The 23,696-nt window shown below is 43.9% G+C and overlaps 1 protein-coding gene across 9 annotated transcripts in view; it reads right to left on the bottom strand.

Annotated features, from left to right (window-relative positions):
• Per3 (period circadian regulator 3) overlaps window positions 1–22,728 on the bottom strand; it is a 51,425-nt gene extending 28,697 nt beyond the window's left edge. For 5 of the 9 annotated variants that reach the window (XM_038334133.2, XM_038334132.2, XM_038334130.2 and 2 more), the window contains exons 1-12: window positions 22,218–22,728; window positions 21,710–21,855; window positions 20,891–21,003; window positions 19,461–19,662; window positions 16,525–16,576; window positions 11,117–11,259; window positions 9,174–9,252; window positions 6,596–6,702; window positions 6,229–6,385; window positions 3,127–3,232; window positions 1,891–2,019; window positions 1,271–1,397 (exon numbers count right to left, since the gene is read on the bottom strand). In XM_038334133.2, coding sequence (XP_038190061.1) covers window positions 1,271–1,397; window positions 1,891–2,019; window positions 3,127–3,232; window positions 6,229–6,385; window positions 6,596–6,702; window positions 9,174–9,252; window positions 11,117–11,259; window positions 16,525–16,576; window positions 19,461–19,662; window positions 20,891–21,003; window positions 21,710–21,855; window positions 22,218–22,315 — 1,459 coding nt within the window. In that variant the 5' untranslated portion in view covers window positions 22,316–22,728. The other 4 variants (XM_038334135.2, XM_038334134.2, XM_038334137.2 and 1 more) reach the window with 4 other exon arrangements.
• Between the last annotated feature and the right edge of the window lie 968 nt (window positions 22,729–23,696).

The following is a 23,696-nucleotide window of genomic DNA, read 5'->3' as shown; positions in this document are numbered from 1 at the left end:
GCTAGCCAGTAAGAAGCCTGAGGCACTGGCCAAACAGTTTGTAATTAAGATTAAGCTTCAGAGTGGTTGGTTATTCAGGAACTGGCAAGTGGGAGAGAAACCTCCAGACAGAGTTGCTAACAGGGAGTGGAACCAGCCCAAGAGAAAGAAGTGTGTTGTAGTCAACAAAGCTGAACAGAGTTGAAGATCTACAAAGCATTTTGACATCGGACAGAGAGCTGCAGAGTTTGGAGTTTGTACAGCTGGTTTTTAGTCTTGCTTTTGTTCAGTATTTCCTTGCTATGCTCCCTTCCCCATGTTTTAGAAAGCTAATGTATATTCTGTGTCAATATATGTTAGAAGTATGTGATCTTTTTGATTTTGAATTTTATGAGGATTATAGTTAAGAGATTGTCATGCTTCTCAGAAGAGACTTTGAAATAAGTTTGAGACTATTATTATTATTATTATTTTTTGGTTTTTCGAGACAGGGTTTCCCTGTAGTTTCTAGAGCCTGTCCTGGAACTAGCTCTTGTAGACCAGGCTGGCCTTGAACTCAGAGATCCACCTGCCTCTGCCTCCCGAGTGCTGGGATTAAAGGCGTGCGCCACCACCGCCCGGCTTGAGACTATTATTGATTGTGGGAACTTCTGAAGTTGGACTAAATACATTTTTTTTCATTATGATATGGCTCCAAGTCTTTGGGGGCCAGGGAGTGTAATGTGGTTTGAAAGAAAATGGCCCCCAAAGGGAGTGGCACTATTAGAAATGGCCTAGTTGGAGGACATGTGTCACTGTGGGGGCAGGCTTTGAGGTCTCTTTTGCTCAAGCTTCCTTCAGTGTGACTGTCAGTTGACTTCCTGTTGTCTATAAGTAGCACTCTCAGCTACTCCAGCACCACATCTGCCTGCACACCACCATACTCCCCATCACGATGATAATAACTGAACTCTGAAACTATAAGCAAGCCACCCCAAGGAAATGTTTTTGTTATAGGAGTTGCTGTGTTCATGGTGTCTCTTCACAACAATAGGAAACCTAACTAAGACAGATGGTATCAAAATAATTAAATCTTTATTAAGGCATACTGAGCTATATTGTAAAACTGTTTAGTTTCCAAGTGGTACTGTGCAGCGAGTACATCACTCCTGTCAATACTATTCCATTTTCTGGGAAATTCTGCAAGCTAGAGAGCAGCACAGAGCTCAGGGGCTTTGCTCAGAGTGCATACATGCAGCTGTCTATGAAGAGACAGATTCAGGAGCAGCTGAGGGCCACTCTGCTGACTTACCACCACCCCGCAGCTCCATGCACGTGTCCATCACTGGTTTGACTGCTCTGGCCATCGACTCAATGTACAGCTGTTGACCCACATTCTTAATTTTGTTTACACTGGCACAGACCTGCTGCAAGGTCATCTTAGGGAGAAGAATAACAAAACAGGGTTTATAAATGTAGAGGTGTGCACTAAAAGATATACAAACAACACATGCTTAACCTTGGTTCTTTGAGACAAGACTAAAAGCAGCCCTCACTTCAATTCCACTTCTTGCGGAGCCACTGTACAATGATGCCAAACTGTACGTCCATCTACTCATGGTACACTGCTTTTAGGAAAGCATACAGTTAATCCAAATGTCACCTGGCAAAGGTGATTTTTTTTTCTCCTCTAAAGACAGGGTTCTTACCATGTAGCCCAGCTGGCCTCAGAGCTCTTGCTTTCACTCTGCTGGAATAGTAAGCATTTGCCACTAAGCCTATCTCAGACTTTTTTTTACAGACATTTATTTATTTCCATTCAAATCATTTTCTAAAATAAATTTAAATTTGTCAAGTGACAAGTCCTAAGAAGTCACAGGTACAGGAGTCCACTGACACATTACATTTGCACACAATCCATCTTCCACACACCTGCTCCTTCTGTGCGTCCTCCACACAGTGTCCACTTGACTCACTGGAAGAGGGGATGCTGACGTGCTGCTCCTGTGAACCGCTGCTGCCCAGACTCCCGTAACCACTGGAAGCACTGGCATGAACGGGCTAGGAGGAAGGGGCCAGCTCAGTCACTGCTGTGTGTGTAGTAAGGATGTTCACCTCAGAGCTTCCAGTCTACAACCACCACACAGCGAAGGGCTTCTTAAACATTACAGTAGGTATGGAAGCTGTCAGCCTGGACACTGGTGTGAAACGCCTCAGTGCCTTCCTACTCTCAGGGCAGGCCTAACTTTCTAGTCTACGTAGAGATTGCAGCAACATGTCCTTTTAGATGCCATAAAGCAACTGCTTTTTGTAAATCATAAATAATTTTATAAAATAAAACAAACTTCGGTTCCTTATGCTCAATTTAGAATAGACAGAACACATAAAATAAAAACAGATTTTTAAAAATTTTCAGAGATTTCATGAACCCTGAGATTTTATAAAAAAACATTTCTGAAAAGCTCTGGGCTCACATTCAACACTGACACACTTAACTTTATTTACTAACAGGACCCATCTTTGGTTGTTCTTTCCAACAATTAATTTTCCTCTTCTTCCTTTATAATGACAAGAAATACTGAGACCAACCATCTCGTTCTTCTACTTTTAAAAATGGAATTATTGGGCTGGAGAGATGGCTCAGAGGTTAAGAGCATTGCCTGCTCTTCCAAAGGTCCCGAGTTCAATTCCCAGCAACCACATGGTGGCTCACAACCATCTGTAATGGGGTCTGATGCCCTCTTCTGGCCTGAAGGCATACACACAGACAGAATATTGTATACATAAATAAATAAATATAAAAAAAAGGAATTATTTTAAAAAAACACTGACGTTCAAGCTCAGGAGCTGAGCACACTGCTGGTGTCTGAAGCATGAGAAGAGTTTCTCATGAAGAAAGCAAGAAAGAAAGGGTCTGCCCTGACACTGCAGCCCAGTCTGCTGTGCTAAAGTAAGTGCAGCCAAAAATGTCCTGTGCATCTCACTCAGAATAAGGAACTAAATGAACAGAACTTAATCCATAGAAGCAAAGAGAAGAGCAAACATTTCTAAGATGTGGAGGTAAAGGTTCCTCTCTCCTCAGTGTGTTCTTGTGGTCTGACCTCACTGAGACCAAACTAACAAAACACAATCTAGGAAATCGTGTGCTTTAAAAACCTCTCACTTTACCTGCAGAAGAAGTCTGTGAATCTGTTCTTGCAATTCTGCTATGTCTTTGTCGTTATTAGGGGCCTTTTTTATTCTGGTAGCAAAAACATTCTCATTTAATGGGCTCCTATAAAATGCCAAGAAAAACAATGAGCCAAGCAATCAAATTCATCTAAAATGAAGACTAAAGTGCTTGCAACAGACCATTTAAAGAATCAGCTATGTTCTGATGAACCAACTTTTAACTCTAGATTCAGAAAATATGGAGTTAAAATTCCCAAAGAATCAAAATAGACATAACAACTCTAACCCACGTGGTCCTGGGAACAAAACACAGGACCTTGAACAAGCTAAGAAAACAATTCACCATAAATTACATCTCAGCCCCTGTTTTTTGAGTCAAATCTTGCTACAATTAGGCTAGTTCTACCTCCTGAGAACTGGGATTACAGGCAAACACCTGCACAGTTTAAATTTCTCTACAGCACTGATCTTTATGTAACAGGCTCAGGGCTCTGTGTGTGTGTGTGTGTGTGTGTGTGTGTGTGTGGTCTGTGTGTGTCTGTGTCTGTGTGTGTGTGTGTGTGTGAGAATTTAGTAAATGTATTTATATACATAAAGCCAGCGAAAACAAATTTCTTTTGCTCCTAAGAGATTCAGTAAGGACTGGTTTTAAAGTCCGACTGAGTGAACCCTCTGTACAAATGTTAAGACCCTAAATTTGCCAAGCTTACATACTTAAAGCTGGGCTGGAGATGGCTCCGTGGTTAAGAGAACCTGTTACTCTTCCAGAGAACTGGAGTGGTTCTTACCACCCATGACAAGTGACTCATAACCTCTGGCATCTGCACATACCCACATGCAGGCATATACACCTAATCTACACATAGTTAAAAAAAACATAGTAAAAATAAACTTTAAAAGACTTAGTTGGGCATGGTAGCACATGCCTTTGATCCCAGGACTTGGGAGGCAGAGGCAGGAGGATCTCTGTGAGGCCACCCTGGTCTACATAGTAAGTTCTAGGACAGCCAGAACTACATAGTGAGAGCTTGGCTCAAAACACCAAAAATAAATAAAATATAAAGCTACTAATCACCTATGTTACCTGATAAAGATGCTCTACATCCCCCCCTAGTGGTGAATATGAGGCTGTCACACTCCTACCTCCCATCTCATTTATAAACTTCGGAGGATTTAAAATCTGAGCTAATGAGAGCTCACCAACTCCAGCTGGACAGGGAAGAAACCAACACAGGGCCAAACTAGACCCTCTGAATGTGGATGACAGTTGTATGGCTGGGGAAGACTGTGGAGCCATTGGCAGTAGCACCAGGATTTGTCCCTGCTGCTTGTACTGGCTTTTGGGGAACCTATTCTCTTTGGATAGATACCTTGCTCAGCCTATATATAGCAGGGAGGGCCCTGGACCTTTCTCAAAGCAATGTTCCCTACCCTCTCTGAGGAGTGGATGGGGAGTTAGGTGGGGGAGTAGGTGGAGGGGATAGGAGGGAGGGAGTGGGAACTGGGATTGGTATGTAAAATAAAAAGAGATAGTTTGTTTTCTTTTTTAACAATGTAATTTAAAAAACCACCCCCCCCAAAATAAAATCTGCCACTGAGATGGTTCAGTGGGTAAAATAGTTTGTTGTGTAAGCCTGAAGACTGGAGGTGGATCTCAGAGCCCATGGTGAAAGGTGATACCCACACAAGATGTTCTCTGAGCGCCACATGTGTGTCATGTTACATATTCCCCCATCTTACACGATAAATTAAAAAACGAAATAAAAACTACCTGAATATAGTGAATACCAATAAAGATGACAAAGAGAGGAAATTGACATTTATTAAGACCTCCTCCTAAAAACTATGCTAGTTTCTAAGAAAATGAAAATAACATTTTCAAAAGCCATAAAAGCAGCAGTTCTCAACCTGAGGGTTGCAACAACCCCTTTGGCAAATCCCTATCTCCAAAAAAATTTACAATATGATTCATAACAGTGGCAAAATTACAGCTACAAAGTAGCAATAAAATAATTTTATGGCTGGGGTCACCACAACATGAGGAGCTGTATTAAAGGGTCCCGGCATCAGGAAGTTTGAGAACCACTGTTAGAGAGTGATCGTCATTGTTCAAGTGCTTTATAAGAACCACCCTATAATGGGTGTCAACCTCTCGAGGTCCCCACGTTATTAAGGGAAGATGAGAGATAAAGGAAGGGACCAGTTTAGGTACCAAGGCTCACACATTCGTCATGACAGGAAACTACCTCTTGGGTCCTCAGTAGAGTGGGTACTGATGAGAAATACTGAGTCAGATATATCACCTCATGAAGTCTTAGGATGTAGGCATTATCCCTGACATTTGGTGTGAGGCTGGGTGATGTAGCCCTGTGGGAGAATGTTTGCCCAGCCCAGGCTGGATAGAAGAACTAACCAAGAAACAGCCAAGTGAGAAGCCAACGAGAGGGCTCCGTGGTTAGGAACACTTTTTGCTTTAAAGAGGATCTGGGTTTGGTTCCCGGCTCTCACGAGCCGCTTACAACAGCTGCTTACAACAGTCTGTAACTCCAGTCCCAGAGGACCCAGTGTCTTCTTGTTGCCTCCATGGACCCAGGTACATACTCAGTATACTTACATACATGCAAGCAAAACACTTGTACTTACAAAATTAAATCTTTAAAAAATTTTAATTTAATTTTTTAATGTGTATGGAGTATTTGTCTGTGCACCATGTGCATGCCTGGTACCTGTGAAGGCCAGAAGTGGACACTGGCTCCCCTGGACCTGGAGTCACAGACCTACAGTAGAGCTACTGTGACCTAAGAGCTGAGACACCACCCAAGACTACAGTCATCACAGTGACCTAAGAGCTGAGGCACCGCCCAAGACTACAGTCATCACAGTGACCTAAGAGCTGAGACACCACCCAAGACTACAGTCATCACAGTGACCTAAGAGCTGAGGCACCGCCCAAGACTATAATCATTATTAGAAAAATCAGAGTGCTGACAGTGCCATGAAAGTAGCAATAAAACTTAACTCAATCATGTCTGTCTTCCATGACAGACAACATCTGCCCCACTCACCTCTGTACCCCATAGCCCCAACTGATGAACTTACGTTCGAACTTTATGCCGACCAATGATAAAGGAAACCTTCCGGCTCCAGGGGTTCACAAAGCTGGACCAGCTGGAATCCAGAATGACATAATCTCCATTCTGAGTGCAGAATCTGATGGGCGAGTGTTCAAATGGAGGATGGCCAACATACTTTAAAACTATGTAAAGCAACAAGATTAAAACCAAACTTTACACAGATAAGATTGCAAGTGTCCTGCTTCAGTTATCACTTTAAAGGAGGAAACAGTTACTTTAGCAGTTCAATACATTTCTTATTTGGGTAAAGGTGAAACTCTAATAAGAAATGAACTGAAAAATCAGAACCAATTAGTGGCAAATAACAGCATCCATAAAGGAGCAGGCCCCACCTTTTTGGTGTATGGCAACCATCAAAGGCCGATCTTCTGGGTGCACATATGTTAAGATGGAAGTTCCAATCAGATCCTGAGGTAGGTAACCCAGCAAAGGCACAGCCCTGGGGCACAGGTACACAGCACAGGAAGCATGTTATACTGAGCAAGTAATTAAGTAGTTTTTATATACTTAAAAATACCCACTCAGGCTGGCAACATAACTCAGTGAGAGGCGATGTGCTTATCATACTTAAGGATCCCTCTCCTGCTCTGCAAAATAAAACATCACCAAACTCTAACTTCCCTATTTATTTCTAAATAGGAGGAACATTTATGAAAAGATGTTCATTAATGCACCCATGAAAGTAAAAAAAACCTATATAAGCTAACTATGTCAGTAGTCATCTGATACATTGCATCAAAATCACCTCATTCCCTAAGAGCAGGCTTGCGGGCTCACTGTGAACTCGTGAATCACACACTCTGGAGATAACCCACGGACATGAATTTTTATCAAGTTCCTCACGAGTCTTGCGCTCTTTGTTACACTATCATTTAGAAAGAGCACATGTAACAGCATGCTAATGATAAAATGGGCTGTGAACTTACACAGCATTAGTACAGTGTGGTGAAGCCTTTAGGAGGCAAAGCCTAGTGGAAAGAAGTAGGGGTACTGGGGTACGCCCTCAGGCCTTGTCTGAATTGGCATTAATTGTCAACCTGAACAGCTTAGAATTGCCTGATGGAAGTCTCAACTGAATAACTGTCTTCATATTAGTCTGTGGACATGTTTGTGAGGGATTGCCTCAACTGTCTTAATGTACAGTGGGCATCATTTCCAGGGAAGGTGGTCCCAGGCTAGTAAAACATGAGGCAATGGGTGAGTCAGGGAGTGAGCCAGCAAGCAGCATTCATTCAGGTTCCTGCCCTGTCTCCCTTTACTTTCTGGTCCCAGGAAGAAAGCAGATTAACTTCACTGTGTGCTCCCACCATGTCCTGCCCCACCAGAGGTTTCAAAGCCATGGAGCCAGCTGAGTGACCATCGCCTGAAAGTGCGCAGGGATTAAATATTTCTTTCCTCCTTACAAGTTCGCCATTTCCAGTATTTCACTACAGTAACCAAGACTGATGAACAAACACATGGTTAATACTGACTGAATACAATGTAGTGCCCAAATAAAATATAGTACCCAAAGGCAACTATCATCCCAACCGATACTCACAGCAATGTTTTCAGGATAAGGCGGCCTTGGAAGGATGGCTTAGACAAAACAGGCTCTATAAACATTTTCTGTGCTTTGTTTTACACTGATGCATGTTTCCCAGATTTTCAAATTTCAAGAATAAGTAAAATTCTGAAATAAATGTGTATATGTGGGGCTGAATACACTAGCTGATATCAAAATTTGCTTATTTGGTTTTTCGAGATAGTGTTTTCCTGTGTAGCCCTGGCTGTCTTAGAACTCACTTTGTAAACCAGGCTGGCCTTGAACTCACAGAGATCCGCCTGCCTCTGCCTTCTGTGTGCTGGGATTAAAGATGTGCACCACCACCACCCGGCCAACATTTGCTTTATCCAAACAAAAATACAAAAAAACAGGAGCTGGAAAGATGCTCAGCAGTTAAGAGCACTGACTGATCTTCCCGAGGACCTGAGTTCAATTCTCAGAACCCAGATGGTGGCTCATGACCATCTGTAACTCCAGTTCCAGGGGATCTGAAGCTGTCTTCTGTCCTCCTTAGAGGTGTATCCACACGTGGTACAGACATACATGCAGACAAAACACCTGTACACATAAAGTAAATATTTTTTTCTAAAAAATACTGAAAAACAGCAATAAGCATCATCTATCACTGTTAAAAAAAAATAAAATCATTTTAAAACTGCCCTAAAAAGAAAAGTAATGTAAGTTCAAAATAGAGAAAAATTCTTAAAACTTAGCCTTTATTAAAAATGTATGTCCTCTTTTTTGCTCTCTCTTCAGACTACAATATTTAGCATAATTGATTTGAGCACATTTGTCAAATGGAAATACTGCTAGAGTAGATGCTAAAGGATTTAAGTCTTGGTCCTAAGTTAAGTATAGTCAGATATTCTTGGTGAACTGATCCTTGATTTATGTAAAATAAGAGTAATAACACCTGCACCACTTATACCTCAATGTTATGAGATCTAGGAAGGTATCACGTAAATCACTTTTAAAAATACAGTATACAGAATGTTTACACTAAAATTCAGACAACAGGTACAAGTACATGCCCCCAAGCCCGCTGGCCTGAGATGTATCCCTGAGACCCAAACAGTGGAAGGTGAGACCCAATACCAGAAAGCTGTCCTCTGACCCCACATGCACATGGCAAGCACACACACACACACACACACACACACACACACACACCCCAATAAATAAATGTGATTTGAAAATGTATTTAAGAGGACTCAGTTTAAGCTGCACTGTAACCGGCAGCAGGAGCCACGCAGGCAAACCGACTGTCACAGAACACACAGCACCACACAAAGCACAACACAGACCTCTAGTACCTTGGCTTGTCTTCCAAAACAAATTTCTTTTAGGCTCAAAGAAATATTTACCTTTCATCTACTTCAAGAAACACACATCCTGGGGTGTGTGTTGTAGTAAAAATTCTTTTGTTTACAGGGATTCGAGGAGCTATAAAAATAGGAGATAGGCCAATTAAGGGTCAAATATGCAATTAATCATCTACTAAACTAGATACTAAACATACAAAGAATAAAATCTCAAAATGAAACGGCAGAAATCTAACTTAAATATAAGGTCTGACTGCCATGAAGTCAAAGCCACAGTAAAATGATAGTTTCCATTATTAACTTGATTTTAAAGAGGTCAATATGTAATGACTAAATTATGGTAAATTTAAATACAGAAAGTCTGCTGCATTCTAAATAGCTTATTTCTTCATCATAAATATCTTATATGTAAAGTGGGAATAAGGGAAGGGCTGAATATTCTTTGGTGGCAGTGTATAACTAAATGAAAACACTTGTAATAGCACTAAAGCAATTTGTTATAGAATAAAATTGGTACCATCGAGTCAGGCAAGTTCTGATCTAAAATGTGCACTGAAAAATGCAGTCCACACTCTGAGAGTAGGCTTACATCAGTTACTTCAGCATGATGCCAATTGCAAGAAACCCTAAGTGAATGCACAAAAAGGCACCCAGTGTTTGGAGCTACTCGTGAATACATACAACACAGATACATTTCAACTGTGGCTACCTCAGTGCATTCCAAGGCAGTTACAGGAGTGCTGTTGTTATTGTTTAACGTATAAATTAATGGTTCTATTATTTCCTTTTAAAAAAGAAAATTTATGTGTGTACGTTTGGTCTGCATGTATGTGCAGGATTAGGTCAGAAGAGGGAGTGAGATCCCCTAGACTGGAGTCACAGGCAGCTGTGAGCCACTATTGGGTGCTGAGAATTGAACCAGGACCTACTGAAGTGCAGCCAGTACTCTTAACTGCTGAGGTATCTCTTTAGTCCCTTTATCTTTTTGTTTTTTGTAATTTTTTTGAGACAGGGTTTCTCTGTAACTTTGGAGCCTGTTCTGGAACCAGCTCTTGTAGACCAGGCTGGCTTCAAACTTACAGAGATCCACCTGACTCTGCTCTTGAGTGCTGAGATTAAAGACATGTGCCACCACCACCTGACTTGTAATTATTTTTTTTATCACTGTGCCCCCAAACTAATTTTTCCAATAGTCCTGTTTTCATTGTGACTTATAGGGTGGTAATTTGTAGGAAAGCACATATCATGTCTCATCAGAGCCAACTATGTTTTTAGGTAGTAAATGGAAGTTGCCTATACACAAGTTTAGAAATGTATTTCTGTTTATTGAATATATTTACTGCAATTTCTGGAAGTTTCAAAACACTTGTAGAACATGTTGTTTCAGCCGGGCGGTGGTGGTACACACCTTTAGTACCAGCACTTGGGAGGCAGAGGCAGGCGGATCTCTGTGAGTTCGAGGCCAGCCTGGTCTACAAGAGCTAATTCCAGAACAGGCACCAAAGCTACACAGAGAAACCCTGTCTTGAACCACCTCCCCCACCCCAAAAGAACATGTTGCTTCCCCCTCCACCAACTATTGAGAATCAAACTCAGGACATTCATGCCTTGGCCCCTCAAGGCATGTGCTACCCCTAGCAAATGCAATCATTCTTGTGGCTTCTTCATGTAATGATTTTAGTGCTATTATTTCATCTAAGACAGGTTCTTGTAAAAGGCCACAGAATAGGTCACCAATAGAGAAGGGACTAAAGTAACTAGTATCTATCCAACTCTGCTGCTGAAGTCACACTGTGGCAGTGATAACAGCACAGAAAGTCAAGGTCAGCAAACAGCACTCAGTAAACACCAGCTAGAAGTGAGTTTACAGCCCACACTGAACATGAAACAGCCTTCTGCCCAGAAACTATAGGAACAGCATTCCCCACACTCCTGTCTGAACACCGCATTCTGCCTCTCACTGAGCACAGGACATCCTGGCTTACCTTCATAACCAGAGTGAATCTTCTCAGCCAGTGCTAGACAGCAAGGCTCTGGTTCTGGCTGGGCAGAGCTATGTACTTGAACCAAATAGGGGAGGATCCAGAACGGAGAGTAATGCTTCTTTTGTGCTCTGTCTCCACCTCCACTGAAGAGATCAAAGTGATTAGAGCTGATACAGGTGCACTCAGCCCACTGTGAAAAGGCTGGGGATGCTCTACCAGGAATTCCCAATACAGAAAGACCCAATCTAAAACGTTTAAAGATGTTTGTTTCCCCAAAGGGAAGGTTAGCTTGAAATCTTAGTACCTCTGGGCAATAACGATCATCCACTACTCACTGCCTAAGAAGTTTTTTTTTTTTTAAGATTTATTTATTTATTATGTATATAGTGTTTTGCCAGCATGTACGTCTGCCGTCCAGAAGAGGGCACAAGATCTCATTACAGATGGTTGTGAGCCAGCACGTGGTTTCTGAGAATTGAACTCAGGACCTCTGGAAGAGCAGCCAGTGCTCTTAACCTCTGAGCCAACTCTCCAGCCCCTGCCTAAGAAGTTTTATGGAGGGCTGCTCACATCACTGTGAGAGTCACCCCACCCATGACTTGCTCATGACCATGCCCCAAACTCCTGTTGACTTTTACCCTTCCACTGTGAGGCACACCAGTACTACAAATAGAAAATGGGGCCCCATGTGATTACATGGCTAAACCCAACTCTAGTGCACCCCTCTTCTGTTGTTACAGAACTGACCAAAGTTCCAGCTACTTTATTGGTTGCTGCAGGCTTGGCTTGAAGGTCAGCAGTGTCCTGCAAAATGCCTGGCTGGGGAAAGCACATTAAAACCTAGCTGCTGGGGCTGGAGAGATGGCTCAGAGGTTAAGAGCACTGGCTGATCTTCCAGAGGTCCTGAGTTCAATTCCCAGCAACCACATGGTGGCTCACAACCATCTGTAATATGATCTGATGCCCTCTTCTGGCCTGCATGCATACAAGGAGGCTTAACATTGTGTATACAATAAATAAATAAATCTTAAAAAAAAAAAGAAAAAGAAAAGAAAACCTAGCTGCCTAACCTGGCCTCTGGAATAGAGACAGACGCCTCTTCAGTCTCACTGAGGAAGCTCTGAGGATGTGCACAAAGCTTTCTCCTCTATGCTACTGGGACATGCCACAAGCTGTAGAGTCTAACTGTCCAAGAGTGAGCCACTCTTCTTTGTCTGCAATCAAGTCTCTCTTCTAACTTAATCTTGATTAGTGACCCCAATCCCAAGGCAGTCTCAGAGCTGCCAGAGCCAGTCCCAATGTACTGGCTACCCTCACTATGACCGTGCTTCCTATTTTAGTCATGTGGACGACAGCCTTCCCCTAACTACACAAGAGTTCATGCTCCATTTGTCCAGCTTCCCTCTATAAAGAACTTCTTCAGCCTTGTCCATGCCAAGGGTTCTAAATGTCACTTATATACACTTGCACTACACATTACCTGCTGGCCTGCACCTCTACCTAGAACTATGTTTTCATACAATCTCAATGTAAACCCAGATTAACTCAGACACAGCTCCTCTCCAGGAAGGTGCTTTTGCTCCATGCTCCCGGGCCTCAGATATCTCCACCCAAGATTCCTATTGCCAATCCCTCATTCCTTTTTATATCATGTTCCAATTATAACCCATAAGTCCTTGCTGTGGGACAATGGTCTGTACCCTGTCAATTGTATTTTAAATAAATGCTCATTGGCCAGTAGCCAGGCAAGAAGTATAGGTGGGGTGAGAACAGGAGAATTCTGGGAAGAGGAAAGGTTCAGTCTGCAGTCGTCACCCAGACAGAGAGGAAGCCAGACACAGAGCAAGTAAGATGTGACTGCCTCACCAAAAAAGGTACCAAGCCACGTAGCTAACACAAACAAGTATTATGGGCTAATAGTTATGAGTTAATAAGCCCGAGCTACTAGGCCAATCAGTCTATAATTAATGTAGACCTCTGTGTATTTCTTTGGGGCTGAATGGCTGCAAGACCAGGCAGGACAGAAACCTCAGTCAGTAAGTCCTGGCAAAGCAACCAAAGTTTTTTCTTCTACCACCTCACTAGCCTGACTTTACAACCCAAGCCTTCCAGTGCTACAGATGACCTGGTCCTTTACACAGCAGTCCACACAGTCCTTTCTAATCTAAAATGTGCTTTCTTGATAAAGGAAACCTCTTAGCACTGTACACAAATACTGCAGCCCCAGAGTAAGGACTGACCCTCATTCAGACGGGGTCATTTCCCTCCACCTGCAAAAGGGAACACCTGGAGAAAGCATGACTCAGAGTCTGGGGTGAAAAGCCTATGTTCAGTCTGGGATGTCACATGACTAAAGGCAAAGGAGGCTGTCAAAGACCGTGCGGATACTGCTAGAAGGGCAGGGCATCGATCCTAAAAGTATTCCTACTGGTCAAAGACCAGGATGGTTTTATCATCATAAGGTGAACGGTAACTTTGCTTTTTAGAAATACATTCTGAAATATTAGTGGAGGAAATGTCTGGGTTCTGAGATAAGAGAGCAGAGGGGAAGAACTGGTGGAGGAACAAGTGGCACCAGGCTGGCCATGGCTTATAGTAGGGTAATCAGAGCATACTGGTTCATTGTACTATTTTCTCTGCTTGTTAGGTTAGAAAATCCTTAGGAAAAGGTTTTGAAAGCAATTAATCTCAACCAAATACTTCCTTCCGAGTGTGAAATTCCCTGTGATCTAGGCCTTGACTTTCCATCCACTTTCCTCTCTTCCCTTCTGTTCCAGCCAGGTTCTCCATTAACCTTTCCACACTCAGGTGTGTTCCACCCCAGGGCCTTTGCACATCTGTTCCTTCCACACAGACCATATTTCCTCAGGAACTTCCTTAAGGCTGCCTGGCTTACTCGATCACTTTCTTTAGGGCACTTGCTGCAACTGGGATTCCTCAGAGAAGGGTCCCGTCATCGCCAGTTGGATGTGCTTTGCCACTAAAGTACATATCCAAAGTCCCCAGACAGTGCAATGGCAGTGAGAGCAATGTGGGGCTCTGAGAGGTCAGGGGAGCACCACTATTATGACGGGAATCAATGCAGACCCTGTCAGAGTGGGCTAACTTTAGTGAGAGCTGGTTGTTATGGTGTCTGGCTCCTTTTGCCTTTTTGCCCATGCCAGTTTGCCCTTCATCATGAAGCCCCGGCCTAATGCCGAGCAGACACTGACTTCATGCTCTCTGACACCAGAACTGCAAGCCCAAACCCTTCTCCTTTGAAAACTAGATACTCTTAGCGGTTCTGTAACAACAGAAAACAGACAAAATGTCTGAATAAAACAGCAATTTCTTCATTGTCTTCACGAGAGAACTCGTTCTCTTGTCTAGAATTTGTTGCTAGTGGACACATTTGTATTTATACATTATTGGTTTCCTGCTTACAGAATTTAAACAAATGGGGACAAAAAAATTTGCTTTGAACAGTCTGATTCAGATAGGACCTACAAGTATTTAGTGTAATTTAAACCTGTGTGTCATTTATGCTGGGAGCATAGCATGAAGGTCCTTGTTCCCACAGATCTCTAGAGAAACCAGGAATGTTAAGCACACAGGATTTTGTCTTTCCAGTGGTAAAGATGAAAAACCTGTCTTTCTATCCAGAAAGCAGGGAACTGGAAGAGATTAACAGCCTGGTGATTTGTGTCATCTGTTGGGCTAGGCCATACAAGCTCCCACAACCAGTACCAGATGTGGTTAGTAATCAAAATGGCCCTGATAGCCAGAGGCTCCCCCAAGCTCCTACAACCAGGACCAGAGGTAACTAACTAGCCAAATAACCTCTAGCCTATCTCTATGACGCCAGACCTTATGCCCTTAAGCTAGCACAGGCAGCGTTATCTTTAGACCCCATCTGCTTGGAGGGAATGACAATACCCCAAGTTGAGTTTTAATGTAATTATGCTTCTCTATGCACTGGGGATTGTATTACCCAAGGAAGCTTTTTTTTTTTTTTTTTTTTTTTTTTTCAAATTGTACTGGGCTTAAATACACTGGGAATAAGTCTCCTGTCATTAACTCTGTGAAGTCTGATCCAGGCTGACAAAGTCAACCTGTACCAGGTTTTCATTCTTATCTCTTCCTGGGTTGGCTTGCCTGTCTGACGCCTGCAGGGATGCCCCCACGTTTACTCTATTTCAGGCCTGTGCACTTGTGAAGGACACAATAAACCATACAGCCCTCTTACCTGTTGACTATCGGTCGGATTATCCCGCCTGTGTATGCCCACAAACACTGTTAGCTCAAATTCCCCCAGTTTTACAGAATATCTGATTATTTCCATTATAAACATGTTTTCTTCTCTAAACATCTGGAGTAGTTACTAACTTAAATACTGCTGTTAGCAATTGTGACACTTAAAAATGTTTTTTCTTATTATGTATGGTGGTGCACGCCTTTAATTCCAGCACTCAATGGACAGAGACAGGTAGATCTCCGTTAAGTTTGAGGCCAGCCTGGTCTATAGAGTGAGTTCCAGTATAGCCAGGGCTACATAGAGAAACCCTGTCTCAAAAATAAAAAAATATAAATTTTTATATTTTTAATATAATAAAAATTTTTCTTTTTACTATGAAAGCAACATTATAGTAACTTGTTCAGAGGGTGACACCTATCTACAAGAAGTCACTTCTGTTAAAGTGTGGTCAATTTTCTTCTACATCACTCTCTTTTTAAGGCCTGCTATTAAAAATTATAAAAACTAAGAGATAGGTGTGGGGAAATTTTAAAAATTAATTTTAAATGTGACTGAAAAACAAAAAGCAAATAAAATGGGGCTCAAGACAGTTTTTTTTTGTTTTGTTTTGTTTTTCCGAAACAGAGTTTCTCTGTAGCTTTGGAGCCTGTCCTGCAACTAGTTCTTGTAGACCTGGCTGGCCTCGAACTCACAGAGACCCATCTGCCTCTGCCTCCCGAGCGCTGGAACTAAAGTGTGTGCTACCACTGCCCAGCTCAAAACAATTTTATTGTTAACTTCAAGCCAAGGCCCTGGTGATACAGGGCTAGCAGTTATCTTTCAGTCTTTTTATTTTTCTTCTCAATCACATACAATTTTTTTTGTTTGCTTTCTGAGACAGGGTTTCTCTGTGTAACAGCCCTAGCTATCCCAGAACTCACTCTGTAGACCAGGCTGGCCTTCAACTCAGGGATCCGCCCGCTTCTGTCTCCCGAGTGCTGGGATTAAAGGCGTGCGCCACAACCGCCCAGTCACATACAAATTCTCATGTAAGAATCAAGAGAGTTTTTTGTTTATTTGTTCTGTCTCATTTTGTTGCATCTATAGAAGAATCTAGCTGAATGTGAAAGCATCACCATAAGGGTTGAGCGCAAATTTCAGAGCCACATTTTGAGCCTCCATACTCTTTACTTACCGTAAGATTCTGCAGAAGAAGGATTTCACTGATGTATATCCATACTGTGACGCTGGAAAGAAAGGAAAATGGCCACTGTGTCCCTCACAGGCAGCCCCTCAGGGACGCAGTGCTGTCCCCACCACTCTGCTCTCGCCTGCGCCCGCCGTCTTTCCCTTCCTCTCCAGCTAAGCACATCCTAGAGTGACTGCAGACTGCAGTTCTCTGATGCACATGAATGTGACTGCTTTCCCTTGCTTTTGTTCTGCTCTTGGAGAGATCTAGCACTGTGCTCTAGGTTACATGCATGACCCTCTCATGACTAATGTGCTGCTAATGTCATCTCTTGAGGACAAGACCACTTACTGCAGTGTTTATGTTTTCGCCAGCCTTACTGAAATACACGGTGACAACCTAGAGGTAAATGAAGAGGCAGAACCTTTGCCCAAATGCTTCACTGAAGTAAAAGACCTAAGTTACAGAACTATGGAAAACTGCTAAAATACACACAGTAACATAATGAGTGAGAACCCTGCAGATCCAAAATACTGAAGAGGATGACATCTTTGCACGGCTAAGGAAAGGATGATGGAAAGAATCAGAAAACTGCCCTTTGCTCACACCCTTTACACATTACACCAGGCTTCTATGTTCATCACGAGGCAGACTCTGTGATCTCAGTGGACACAAGCCCATAAGGCACTCCACAAGCTGAAAGTGAGTTCTGAACAGCCATCCGGTCCTTCTGAGAGGTTTATACAACCGACACTAAGTGGAAGCATGTCCTAAAACATGGCCAAACTGACAGTGGAGGATGTAGCATTCTGTGTTGTGTCCACTTATGTCCTCTAAGCTCAGAGGAAGAGATTGAAGCAGGTAACATGGGCACTGCCCAGAACGGACATGGAGCTTACTAACTGTACTCAGCTGAAGCTCAAACCTCAGATTTATATAGCAGAAGTATACTATTTGGAGTAAACCAGATGCACATCAGGCCTGCATCGCAGAAGTAATGATTTCAGGATGCAATAAAGTTTTAGGAGGGATGAAAATATCATGTCAGTGATTAACCGGTACAAACACTGTTGAAGGAAAAAAAAGCAAAAGACAAAAATTAAAGCAACAAACAAAACCGGAAAGAGCTGGCAACATGTTTATCAACCCAGCATATAGAACAGTTCTGGCCAAATCTACAACGGATCACTGGCCCCAAGTGTTGAAAGTTCGTAGAATGGGTCATTCATGAAAGCAGAAAAACAAACATAGACAATGAATGTTGAAACGTGAATTTAGGAAAAGAAGATGAACAATAGCAATATTTTTAAGATGGGAAAAGAGAGATAATGGAGCTAGAGGAAGGTAGAGAGCACTTGATTTAAAACACCATAAAAGTGGAGGCCAAAAGGTAAGAAAGTTGTGGCAGTCTGTCTCACTAGAGTGTAAACATATTTCATACTATTAATCCCTGAACTTAAACATGATTAGAAACAGCAAATCTCATGCTACACTTTCTTAGGGTTTCTCACCATGTAGACCCCAAAGGCCTTGAAGTCATACCATGCCTCATTCTCCAGAATGCTGGGCTTAGCTACCATGCTTACCTGTTTTCCACTTTTCAGAACTATAAAATGAACTTTTTTTTTGAAAATTAGAGAAAAGGGGCGCTAGGGGATGGCTCAGTGTTAAGATACTGGTTGATCTTCTAGAGGACATAGACTGAATTCCCTGCACTCACATGATGACAGCTAACAACTGTCTGGAACTCCAGTTCTAGAGAATCTAACATTCTTTTATGGCTTCCATGGAGCCTGAAGCCCATGTGGTGCACAGACAGACAAGCAAGAAAAACACTCATACACATATAAACAGGATGTAGTTCAGTCAGGAGATGCTTGCCTAGTCTTCACAAAACCTTAGGTTTGATCCACAGTACTGCACAAGTTTGCCTGGTGGTATGTGACTGCAATCCTATCGCTCAGGAGGTAGAGGCAGACAGATTACAATTTAAGGCCATTTTTGGTACTATATACTGGCTGGTTTTGTGTGTCAACCTGACACAAGCTAGAGTCACTAGAGAGGAAGGAGTCTCAGCTGAGGAAATACTGCCATGAGATCCTGCTGTAAGACATTTTCTCAAATAGAAATCATGAGGGAGGGCCCAGCTCATGTTGGTTGATGCCATCTCTGGGCTAGTGGTTCTGGGTTCTGTAAGAAAGCAAGCTGAGGAATTCATGAAGTCAGCACAGGAAGAAAGCATGTTGTATGGATTCCAAGGGAAGAGTACCTGTATATCCATCACCCACTGTGAAGTATGCTGGCAATCAAAGCTATTTTTCATATAAAATCTACAAAATTTCAGTAAGTAAAAAGAAATGTATTGGTTTATTATGTCACTAAATGACAAAAATACCATTTTATTGTGTTTCTTTTAAAAAGGAGAATAAAGCCTGTTGTGGTGCATGCCTTTAATCCCAGCACTAAAGATGTAGAAACAGGGCTAGAGAGATGGCTCAGAGGTTAAGAGCACAGGTGGCTGGCTCTTCCTGAGGTCCTGAGTTCAATTCCCAGCAACCACATGGTGGCTCACAACCATCTGTAAAGAGATCTGGCGCCCTCCTCTGGTGTGCGGGCATACATGGAGGCAGAATGTTGTATAAATAAATAAATAAATAAATAAATAAATAAATAAATCTTTAAAAAAAAAAAGGTGTAGAAACAGGCAGATCCCTGAGTTTGAGTCCAGTGTGGTCTACAAAGTGAGGTCCAGGACAGCCTTGGCTACATAGGGAAACCCTGTCTCAAAAAACAAAAAAGAAAAATAAGTAAATACACAAATGAAGCACAAAGAATAAGAAAAACAACATGTATGCTGTAAATCCATGCTCATGTCTGTACTACTTCTGTAAGCATGACCAGATCCTGGGGCAAGATACTCACCCTAACACTGGTCTTATTACCTCTTTGGGTCTGGCTGCTCCAGAAAGGAAGCTGACTCTGAACAGTGTGTGCATAGAACACCCTCATGTCTCGAGGGGCAAGCAGGTCGACAAACCGCGAAGATGTCAAGAAATCTTTCTTAGAGTTCAGGATCGAAGCAGCCTGCTCAGAAATGTGTACTAGCCGTCCAGACACAAGGGAAAACACTGCCACAAAGGTATCCTGGGAAAAACAGATCAGACAAAATTTGAGGAACTTACACACAATACTCTCTGAAAAGTCAGTTTCTTCTGGATTTCTACCACAATCCAAGGCTTAAAATACATGCATGTGCCCACATGCACGCACACACCCCTCATAAAGAACAAAGCTTCCTAAATAGTTTTCTTCAGCATGCTTCTTGGCAGCCATTATAAAAATGACACCAGGCTTCCTGAAAGTTTGATCTCTATGCCAAAAGCCCACACCAGCTCCTGTGCAGACTAAATATACATGCGGCACACAGGCTTTTCTCTTCGGCTAACGGTTCTCCCCCAGGAGGGGACTGTCTTCCTGTCAGTCATGCAGGTTCTATGCTTGAAGACCGAGCTCAAGATCTGCCTCCTTCACAAGCTGCACCCAACAGACCTCATTACGTAAGAATTGTGCCTCAGGTCTGTTCGATTTGTCACCGACTACACTGATAATCGGCCACTGTGCTTGCTCGCGTGGACCTGTTTCCCTATTTCCCTGTCTAGAATTATAGTGAATGTTTCCTCAAGAGCTGTTTCTTTAACCACCTACTACAGCACTATGCTCGTTAGTAGAACAAGCTGTCTTATGAAACACTACACGACTCCTTGTAATACCTATAAAAACTTTAAGTTAAAGCGATGCTCAAGTCTAAATATCAAATTAAGGCGTCTCCGCTGTCAATAAAATATGAGGCTTAATTACTGTCAATAAGAGATGTGTATACACACACACTAAAGGTCTCTTCTAAAATTTCCTCATAAAAATGACATCTCAACTCACCTGTTCTACCTAAATCCAGCTGCTACAACTCGAGGGAGTAGGTATTGGAACTAAGAATGATATAAATAGAAAGTAACAATTTGGAGATCAGAAGAAGACGCAGGAAATTACTCTGCCATGTTCAGTTGGCTGCTTCTTTCCTTTTTACTGGAGAGAACACGGGATGCTGAGGGGAGGAAAGAACCTGACAGCGCGCGCGCGCGCGCGCACACACACACACACACACACACACACACACACACACGAGGCTGCGCTAGAGCGCGGGCTGCTGTCTACCTTCAGACGCTCTGCCACGGGCCAGAAACACCACACAGCACCTTCTCAGCAGTTTCACCTTTCGCAGCAAGAGATGCTTCCAATGACTATTTTAACACCTAGAGAAGGTCCTTAGGAGTCACCTCATTCATTGGAGAAGGCAAAACTCTTGAAATCTTACTGTGTTCTTGGAAGCGTGTTCAGAAACGAGACCGGCCAGCTCTTCACGCCCGTGCGCAGTCACGTCTGTCTGAGGTGCTCTGTGTGGACTAAGATTTGAGAAGTCTCTGTTTGCTAAGAAACACAGGGAGATAAATGGGTAATCAATCCAGTGGAAGCAGCATCTTTAAGGAAGTCATGTCTTAGCACTATCAAGCTGACTTATTTTCCTCAAAACCAGGTCATGTTTGGCTTGCATCAAAAAATATGGCCAGTTATGCAAACTTAAGACTATGAATTTTATGATCCTGCATGCTCTAGGTTATAAGGGACAAAATTCATTTACAGTTCTTAAGCTAGTTAAAGAAATTAAAAGTCCACACACACATTTCTTTATGGAGGAAGCATTAGCATGCACAAACTACTTATTTGTCACAGGTGAAGCAAAGAGGTTTGTGCTAAAGACACAGCAACTATGGACTACTCAAGAAGGAAAGTCAGAGGGGAAGGAAAAATGTTTGTCCTTTAATTTAGCCAATTTTTTATATTGTGGTTGCATTTCCAAGGCATGTGCACGACAGGAAAGCATACACGTCTTTTCTCTTGAACTTCCAAGGAAGGCAATGATCCTTGAAAAAGGTCTTCAAGTCTTAGTTTGACTGCTAAACTCTTGCAACAGATCTGCAGAGACTGCAGTTAGTAAACTCTCAGACAGATCACATCCTCCTGGCTTTGGAAAGGCCAAAGTGTCACTTTATAACCAGACTTGCTTGTCCTGGCCACAGAGACGCTCAAGCCTCTAGAGAACCCCAGTGCACCCTATTTTCTGCAACTCATTTACCTTGCACGCTATGCACACAGTGTACGGCATAGTTAAGGGCATCTAGGGTGCTGGGTTTAGTGTGTCTCTCGGCTGGAAAATACTTTTTCATTTCTTGGACAATCATTATAAGTTCTTCTGATATTCTGTTTCTGTCTTCATGTTCACTGAATAGAAAAAACACACACAGAAGAAATGGCAATGGTGGACATTCAGAAGTATCTGGTTTTTAGGGTGTTTGGATGCACCAACTGACTCAGGTTTAATGCCCTTTCTCTTGCAGGTAGGGGACATTTGACACTTTCCAACCTCCCTTCAGCCCTACCTAACTCCGTCGAATTCTTTAACCACTTTGCCACTTCTTTCCTACTCTGGTAATTTACTCTAGTAACCCCTCCTCCCATCGACTCTCACTCAACTGTCCAAAAGTTCCCTGTCGTGTCGCCTCCTCCGACACTCTCTGCCTCCGGGGTCAAAAATATAACAAAAAAGTTGTACGCCAGCTCCAAGGAAGGCTTCCTGGCGTCACCTGTGGCTGCTGTCCACGAAAGTGCCCAGCAGCGGACCCTCCTGGCCCCTGTCGTGGGGACAGTCGCCGCCGACTGCCGGATCTCCACAGGGGTCCATCCCGCCTGGCAGCCCTCAGTTTGCAGCCAGCCACCAAACCCGGCTTGTTTGGGTCCCTGCCATCGCCTTCGGGAGAGACTGGTCGCCGACCACGCTCATCTGAGGGGCACTTTTCTCCTCAGCTTGTTCACGGACTCTGCTCGGGTGACGAGCTACAGCGACACCTCGACGCCGGAAGCGAGCTGGCCGGACCCCGCCGCGGCTCTCAGGGAGCTCGTTCAGCCCGAACCAACTTTTCCACAGTCCATGCTGGGAAGTCGGCGACCATAAGAAACGTCTCAGAGCGCACAGTTCCGGGGCGACAGCCCGGGCGAAAGGCCGGGGCAGAGAGGCTGATCGTGCCGCGTCGGAGGCCTCTCTCCAGCCGAGCCCTCGCCCACCCTTGGGCGGCCAGGTCTCGAGGCCAGACGCGTGCTGAGCCGCCGCCGGCTCCGCCCCCCTGCGCGCCAGGGCTCCGGCCACGCCCCTCCGTCGCGCGATTGGTCACGGAGGCCGGCTACGAGAGGCCCCATTGGCCAGGGGCGGGCCAGGGGCGGAGTGCGGCTCGGCACCACGGGGGTTGTATAACCGCGGGCGGGTGGGCGGGTGCAAAGGCCCGGGAGAACCTTACGTAACGCGCGGGTCGGGCGAGGTCGGCTCTCGGCCAATCCCGGCCGCCAGGAGCCCGGGTCGGGGGCGGAGTGGCCGTGAGGACGCTAGGGCCTAGCCGCGCCAGTCTACGGCGGGGCCTCCCGGAGGCGGGGCCTCGGAGCTGTCAGTCAGGAGGGGGCGGGTCAGGGGCGTGGCCTGCGCGGCCGACAGGTGAGTGGAGCCTGGTGAGGCTCCTCGAGGGGACGCCGTGCTTTGGCGTGAACGGTCTTCTTGGTTTCCTATTGTTTTAATCTTTCCTAAACTTGCCGTCTCCTCCCGAATGCCAGCTACAGGCGAATGGACTCAGGTAGAATCCAACCGAATTTTCAGAAATAGAAATTTAGTGATACAAGGTAACTTCCCTGGCTGCCCTGAAGTTACAGATTCATTTAGCAACAGGAGGAAGATAAACATATGTAAACGACGCCCCCTTTCCGAGGAAACAGCCGGGACGCTCTTTTTATCTATCTCTACTCTTTCGAAATGAAATCAACAGGGCAGAGCTCCAGCCTTTTGCTGCCTGGGTACACCAAGAAGACACGGGGCGGGGGTTTGTAGGGGTGGGGGCAGGAGATGGCGCAGCGGTTTAGAGGGGAGCGCCTACCCGTCCGTCCGTTGGACGGTTCCCAGGCACCCTCTGTCAGGTGCCTCACAAGTGCCCGTAATTCCTGCTCCAGCGGATTCAACGCCCTCATGGATGAAAGCACTTAAACGCACGTGGAAATGCACATATCCAGACATACACACAGCA

Source organism: Arvicola amphibius, chromosome 6 (assembly GCF_903992535.2).
Source record: "Arvicola amphibius chromosome 6, mArvAmp1.2, whole genome shotgun sequence".
Taxonomy (NCBI): domain Eukaryota; kingdom Metazoa; phylum Chordata; class Mammalia; order Rodentia; family Cricetidae; genus Arvicola; species Arvicola amphibius.
This window is presented reverse-complemented; position numbering and strand designations above follow the sequence as displayed.